The 7,601-nt window shown below is 54.0% G+C and overlaps 1 protein-coding gene across 1 annotated transcript in view; it reads right to left on the bottom strand.

Annotated features, from left to right (window-relative positions):
- The window catches only part of LOC104078212 (zinc finger SWIM domain-containing protein 5), a gene marked incomplete at its 5' end in the record, with an annotated part of 24,912 nt that extends 18,479 nt beyond the window's left edge, over positions 1 to 6,433 (bottom strand). The window contains one exon of the mRNA XM_009579760.1: positions 6,077 to 6,433. Coding sequence (XP_009578055.1) covers positions 6,077 to 6,433 — 357 coding nt within the window. The remainder of the gene's footprint in view (positions 1 to 6,076) is intronic.
- Between the last annotated feature and the right edge of the window lie 1,168 nt (positions 6,434 to 7,601).

Below are 7,601 nucleotides of genomic sequence, written 5' to 3'. Positions count from 1 at the left end.
TCCAAAGAGCCCTGTTTCAGATGTGCTGGATCTTGGTACTACCGGATTCAGATTTAAGGAAACACAACCGCACATCTTGAGTGGAAAGCCCATTTACACAGGCTGTAGAAACAGAGATAAAAATGCAACCCATCAAATCAGAAGCAGGACCCCCCCCTCACTGCCGCCTTGGGGTTTAACTGTTTGACAGGCAAGCGAGACTTCTCCAGGGGGATATGAAGACTGAGAAATAAGGACTGGAAAAACCTACAAATTAGAAAACAGAGTGAGGCCAGGCATGGAAAATTCAACGCCTTGCTCAGAAATTAGCTGCCCAACGTGAAGAAAATGAAAGCGTCTCCTGGACCAGAAAGCAGCAGGTTTCCAGGGCTGAGGAGGTGGGTGGGACCTCGTGGCTCACACCGGGGCATTGGCGCATTCTGGACTCAAGCTCATGAACCCAAGAAGGGGAGATACATCAGCTGGGCAGCATGGGAAGCACTCCCAGAGTGTCTCACACGGAGCAGCAGTGGTGACACAAAGAAAAAGGGGTCATTGTTATTTTTAACCAGTGCCTGGAGCTGATAAACTGATGGTAAAAGCAACCCAGCATCCCTGGCATCTCCCTTGCGGTCATCTTGGCCAACCATGCCTGATACGCGCTGGCGGCTTGAGGTCTGGCCGTGCTGGCCCTGGGGTCAGCGATGCCAGGGTGGGCTCTGCCAGCCGGCTGAGCCACAGCTGCCTGGAGCAGGGCTGGCCACCGTGGCAGCGGTTCACAAGGGCCATCTCATGACTGCACATGGTGGTGTGGCTGAACACCTCCGGGCCGCCTCGCCAGCATCCGGAGAGAAAACAGACATGAAGGAACAGCTTGGGGCGGGGAGGACATGGACAAATAAACAAACAGCAGAAAACCTCAGAGAGAAAATAACCAGGCACCAGAAAGGAAATGAACTCTAACGAGGGACTAAAAATAGCAGCAAAGTGAGGAGTCAAGCTCCGCCAAGGCTCCTCGTTCATTTTCAAGGGGAGGCAGGTTGGACGGAGCCTCCAGGGTGGCCTGAAGATTCACACCCATCTGACAGAGATGGGGCAAGTGAAGCCAGACCAGCTCCCAGCACGATGGCCGGGAGCTCTCTGGTCCAGCTGGTACCAGTGTCGGGTCCAGCTGTCTTTGGAAGCCCCTTGTCAAGCACCGCACCCGCGCTCTGGGGTCATTTGGCAGCCTCAGGGGCTGAACAAGACAAGGGGGAAGCGCCGGCGGCAGAGCCTTTTTCTCCAGCACTCAGGTGTGCTATTTTCCCTTAAATTCACATCAGCTCAGCAACCAGGAACACGAATCCCCTGGAGACCTGACCTTCTCCTCCTCCCCAGCGGGAATGCGGAATTTCAAACAGATTTACCGGTGTTGCCCTCCAGATGTTGCTGTGGGATGACCCGAAAGTTAAAGACCGCCTGCAGACTCCTCAAACGTTAGCCCTGGCTCAGTGCGACAGGACAAGCAGGCAGGGACTTCCCGTGCGGCCAACCTGGCAGCCGACTTGCTGTGCACATAGAGCAAGACTGGCCAACAGGTGAAGGACAGTATTAGCCCAAGAGTTGAAGGAAGGGCTCAAGGTGCTCAAGAATACATTTGGGACAAAAATGAGAAGATGAGGCAGAGGGCTCCTTATGGCTTTTGCATGAGCAGATCTGGTTTTCCTACGCGAAAGCCAGAGGGACCATTCCCACTAAGAGTTTTCTGAAGGTTCTCTCCTCCAAGCAAGCTCCTGAGACCCTACAGGACCACAGAGGCCTCTTGGTGATTCACATTGACTCTCTGCTGGCTTGTTCTCAGAGGGACTGTCCCTGCACTGCGAGAAAGCGGAGGTTTTGTGGCTTTTCCCACTTCTGGCCGAGAAGAGCATCTCAAGCCTTTCGATGGTATCAGCTGAATGCCACAGACATTGTGTCACCCACTGGCATTTCCGTGGGGCAGACAGACTGCCCTGACCACATCTCCGGGGCTGAGGGCAGCAGCTCTCCCTGCCATGCCCAAGCACCGCTCAAGCAGGGCGAGTTACCAAGCTGCAAACACAGCCTGCCAAAACCTCCTGCTCCTCACCCATGGAAGGGGGAGTCTTCACCGATGATACATGAAGGATACCTCTAAGCTCCAAATCTTCTGGGCCCACAGGCACTCTCACTCTTCAGAGGTGCCTCTCCTGTCTTTAAGCTTCTAATAAAAGATTTTAATGACCACCATCTCTGTCCCTGCAGTGGTTTCCACGGGTCTCCTCTCCTTCCTTGGCCACAGACTGCTTTTGCCCTCAGGAAGAATCCAATGTTTGCCTCCAAAGCCCAGACATCCCAATCAGGCTCAGAGGATGTATCTGAGACAGCAGCTTTCCTCCTGTATACCCCACACTGATCCTGTCCTCCTCTTAAAATAAATTCAAATCACGCCCTACAAGCATGAACCAAAGCACAAGAGGAGATGAATGCCACCTCCCAAGTCTGCTGGTTGATTTGGACCCTGCGTACTCGCTGCTGCTGGATGTTGGATCCACACTGCAAGAGCAGGAAACCCAGCGCTGCTGTCGGGACTCATTGGTGCTTCTGAGTTCCTCCTCCTCTGTATTGCTTGCTTTTGCCCCCGAAATCTCCCTCTCTGCCTACAATTCCTATTTCAGCTCTTCTTCTCAGCCTTGCCCTCTCTGATACCTCCTGGCCCTCTGCAATACCTTACCGCACCAAAGCAATCGCTCTCTGTTTCTCGTTAGCACCTCAGAAGGACATATTCTTCCCATGATTCATGATGCTAGAGCATGGATCCCCCCAACGGCAAAGCTGCACCTATCCCGGCATGTCCCAACACAGCTGGTGGCCCTGAGCCACTTTCTCAGCTTGCATTTCCCCAAGTCAGGCTGGCCCTGCAGCAAACCAACGCGAGCCCTGGACTAATGCTCTGGGAAGAGCGAAGGGAGCAGGGTGCCAAGGTGGCCACCACCAGATGCTCCTCACTCAGTCGGAGTTGGATCCAAGCTCTCCAGCTGCAGGTCCTGGCTGGCCACAGCAGCCACCCCCCCAGGAAAGGCCAAGCAGCCATGAGTCACATTTGCTGGCGCAATGACAACCTTGCAGCATTGCTCTGTGCTGGACAGTCACACCGCTCACTTTGTCCCCAAGCAGAAACACACTCGGGGAGGAGACACAGCAGCACTGAAACCCACCCCGGTCTGCCGCCTCAGATGCTGAGCGTGGAGGTGTCAGACACGTGAGACGCTCTCGCTGTGAGCACGCTGCCCTTTGCAGCCAGCTACGAGCAGAAACGTGACCCACTTAAGCAGGCAGAGGTCAAGTGGGGAGCAGAGCAGCAGGCACACCTAGGCTCTCTGCTCGGATTGAATCCTTCAAGAACATGGGAGCGCCTTGGCTGCGCTCCGAGACTCCATCATTACTGGATAGTTTGCATTTCCTTCTAGGAAGGCAGCCGGGAAGATCGGCATGCGGTGCAGCCCGCGGCTACAGACTCCTGCAAGGAACAAAGCTCCAACGCCCCGAGATGAGTGTGTCAGACAATGGCCTGTAATTTCCTTTGCCGTTTGGGCTCTGCAAGCGGAGAAGGAGCAGCCCTGAAAGGCTTATTTTACAAAACCAGACAATCCCCTTGCACAAGGCGCATTCCCCAGCGAGCCCAGAGTGCTCCCGAGGTGCAGAATCTGCTCCGCCATCCCACGTGCTCACCATGAACATGGAAGGAACCGCCCTTTGGGTGACCAGAGGCAGATGGGGAAGACCCGATGCTGATCTGAAGCTCAACAGACTTCTCAGAAGAAATAGGAGGGAAAAAAAAAGAAAGGATTTTTCTGGAGAGGCTGTTCTTGCTCCAAGGCATAATAACCTTGGGTGTCCAGTGCACACACTGTTATTGTGTTGGCCTGCAGCTGGGTTACTGTTTGGGCTGCAGAAGTTGCCAAAAAACAGCTTGGCCTCAACCCAGAGGTGAACGGAGGTGTGACCCTAAGGGTCTGAACTAGACACAGCCAAGAAATGCACACGTAAGCCCATAAAGCTCTATGTAAAGTATACCTTGACGAATTTCAAATCCCAGGATCAGGGATCCTCTATGAATGCGTGAGCTGCAGCTGGGAAGGGCAAGATGGGGGAAAAATTTGGATTCCCTTCAACTGGAGCCCCCGAATTGCTCTCACACAGGCAGCCCCACATGCCTGCAGCCCTTCCTTGTTCAAGTAGCTCCGTGATGTAGTTGCACTGCGGCTGTGCTTCACTGGGCGAACAGGGAGGGCAAAGCTTGCAACACTGCCCCGGATCAAGAGCCGAAGCCCTGGATGACATCACTCTGAACTTGAATGTGAGGTTTTTTGAGCCCTCCTTTTCACAGGGTGCGACATCTATGAGTTTTAGATCATCTTAAGATAATCTTAGATCATCTTTAGATCATCTCATCATCTTAAGGCTGATCTGCGTCCTCCCCCAGGATGAGCCCAGGCTGCAGTCCTGCTTGCAGAGGCGTTCACTTGCTTGTGACCCCAGCTCGGCAGCCACACGCGTGTCGGAGAGGTACCACCTTCTGCTGGGTAAGTCAACACGTCTCTGTCAGTTCAAAATCACACGCTGGAGCGCGTGAATTTGCACGAGTCTGAAGAGACAGAGAATTTCTGCTTTGTTTTTTATAACCACTTGTAAAAACAAGAGGCAGATATTGAACCGGAGCCAACATCTGTATCTTTGTAAGACTCTCAATCACCAGCCTTTTGCTGACTCTAGAGCAATAAATATTCAGGGCCTTAAAAGCTTTTCTTCAATCTGCTTAGGAGAAAGCAGCCTCAAACAATGGCCAAGAAGGGATCTTGCCCAACCTCAGCTTCAGTGGATCAGCTCAGGGAGGGAGCGGACCTCACCAGATTCTTGCAGTACCACAGCTCCTCAATCTTTTTTAATGCCAAAAAATCAGGAAACCTCCCCCCTAGCCAGTAATTTAGAGCACAACCACACACGCAGCAGATGTGGCCCAGCAGAGGAGACAAAAGCCTCTCCCAAGGTAGAAGCAGAAACGACCAGCTAGAGGGAGGGGAGGGGAAAATATCCGAGATCAGAGCTGCCGTCACCCCTACAGTGGAGGTGGACCCCTGGCCTCACCTCTACATGTGGATTCAACCAGTTCAGATCCTATTTTAGGCTGCATATGGGGCTTTTCATCTTCGGAGCACTTAATAGGCATGTGTTAATCCCCACAACGCCCTTCCGTGGCAGATAAGTGTTTATTATCTCCGCTCTACAGCTGGTGGGACAGGCACGGTGGGGAGCGGCTCATTGTTGCAGACCCTGGGCAACCTCACTCCTGGGCTCCTTGGAAAGACACAGCGGGAGCGCTTGGCTTGGGCTGGTGAAGGGAGCCCCAGGGCAACTCCCCAGGGAGCCTGGGCCACCTCCTGGGCCAGCGGGCAACTGGAGCGGGCCTGGGATGGGCACCGACCCCCAGCTGGTGCTTTCCAGGGGAGGAAGTCAAAAGCATCTTCCAAACACAAAGCCCCAGGACACATCTCTGCTGCCTTTGTGCAGTAGGTCAGGACAGTGGTGCTCATTTATTATGGGCAAATTAACGCCCATGGAGATTAAAGCTTTATCTCCCGCCGGCTCAGCCGCATCTGACTTAGCAACGTGCAGGGCTGGGCTCACACCGTGTCCCCGCACGCTGGAGGAGCCACGTCTCCACTGCACCTCCCGCTCTCCAGGGTCCCAGCACCACATCCTTCTGTGTTGGGGTCTAAATGTGCTCCCTTCCTCCACTCTTGGCTTCTCCATCTCACTCTGAGCTGTGCCTTGTGCACCGCGAGCCTGCCCACTCTGCCTTTTCTTGCCTGTTAAAGCAGAGTTTGACAGATAAACACATAAAGAAGAACAGAGGGCAGAATGGGGACGCGTGGCCAACATCGATGTGGTCCCAACACCCACGCATTAACATCAGTTTGACACAGCCACCTCTCTCTGTGCAGCAACAGACAAACACGGCAAAGCGGAGGCCACCCACCCCAGCCCCAAATGCAGAGTGAATCAGTGCCAAGCCACCCAGGGAGGGAGGAGGAATTACCGTGCACTTGGTTGATCTCCGAGTTGGATGACAGGATCTCATCAGCCAACTTCTGGGCGGTGGGCAGCACCTCGGTGTGGTGCGCCGTGATCAAATACTGAACAAACTTCTGGAGCTGGTCCCTGTTCATCTGGAAAAGGGTCTCTGAGATGGGAAGACGGAGTTTGACCTGGTCCGGCTTGCGGATCCTGTACAGCGAAAGCGCCACGACGTGGGCGCAATAAAAAATGTCCTTGTTCCCGCAGCCGCAAGTCACTGAGGTGATTTTGCAGCGGTCAAAGCTGATGGCCACCTTGTAGGTCATTTCTGGTTCTGTCGCAGTCGCCGGCTCCGTTACCGTCCCACTGAGGTGGAACCCTGGAGAGGGGAAAGGAGAAGAGGGAAAGGCCATGTTAGCTTCCCTCTGACCACGACCACCCGTGCAAACTCTGGAAGGTGGACAGGGCCAGCCAAGACCGCTTATGCGTTGCTATGTCAAGGAGCGCACCACTCAACGCATGCCATCCTGGTGGCTTACACCCAGCAACACCCAGCCTGCATACAAACGCACTTCTGCACCAACACACACGTGCAGCCAGACTCTTCAACGAGTTTATTTAACAGCCAAACCCTCAGGGGACGAGCAAAGCCACTCAGTTCCCATTTGTTTAAGAGTCTCTCAGACTGTTTCTCTCCTGGGAGTCATCTTCATCCACGCCTCGCTCTCGCTGAATTTGTAACTCACGTGAGCAAGGGCTGGCAGGAAAAGGCCAGGTTTTCTTTTCTTTGATGAGGCAGACAAAAAAACCCACAAATTAAATGCAATGCAACTCCAACTTCAGTCCCTCAGCCAGGTAGAGCGCTCCAGGGCAGCTCTGAGCTCTTCCACGCAGCGGTAACAAGGTACAGGGATGGGAGCAATGCACAGCCTAAACTGCGGGCTAGGGGGGAAACTGTTTGTTCCTTGAGCTGCACAATATCTGCTGCTTCCCTGAGAGCTCTTGAGCTCTCCTCAAAACACTGTGGCCAGGAAGCCAGCCGCTCGTCAGGGCGATCCATGTGTCGAGCTGCAGGGACAGCCCAAATCGTTCAGGCAAACATTATGGTGCTCCTGATAGCCCCCACCATGATGTGAGGGGTTGCAGCACCTTCAGGCACAAACCGTGAAAAAAAGTCCCAAACACAGGTGAAGAGTGAGAAACAGGCTCAGAAGATCCTCTGGGTCCAGGGAGAGTGGATGCACCAAGCAAGCGAGGGATAAACTCAGCAAGAAAAGACTGGATGCCCATTAACCTCAATCTGAAAGCCCAGGGAGCCCTTCCCAGCTGCTGAGGAGGTCCAAAACCAACACTTTGCACTTGCCCAGCCTCCTGGAAAAGGGACAACTTTGTTTCCCCCATCCGTCTGCCTCTTTGCTCCAAGGAGAACGAGGTCACACCAGGAGGTTAACTAACGTGGCCGGGGCCACCCAGTGTCAGAGCTTGGCACGGTACCTGGGACCCGGTGCCCCACACCGCCCACACCAGCCCTCTTCCCCAAAGAGGAT

The sequence above is a fragment of the Fulmarus glacialis genome, unplaced genomic scaffold, assembly GCF_000690835.1.
Source record: "Fulmarus glacialis isolate BGI_N327 unplaced genomic scaffold, ASM69083v1 scaffold24940, whole genome shotgun sequence".
In the NCBI taxonomy this organism is placed as follows: Eukaryota; Metazoa; Chordata; class Aves; order Procellariiformes; family Procellariidae; genus Fulmarus; species Fulmarus glacialis.
This window is presented reverse-complemented; position numbering and strand designations above follow the sequence as displayed.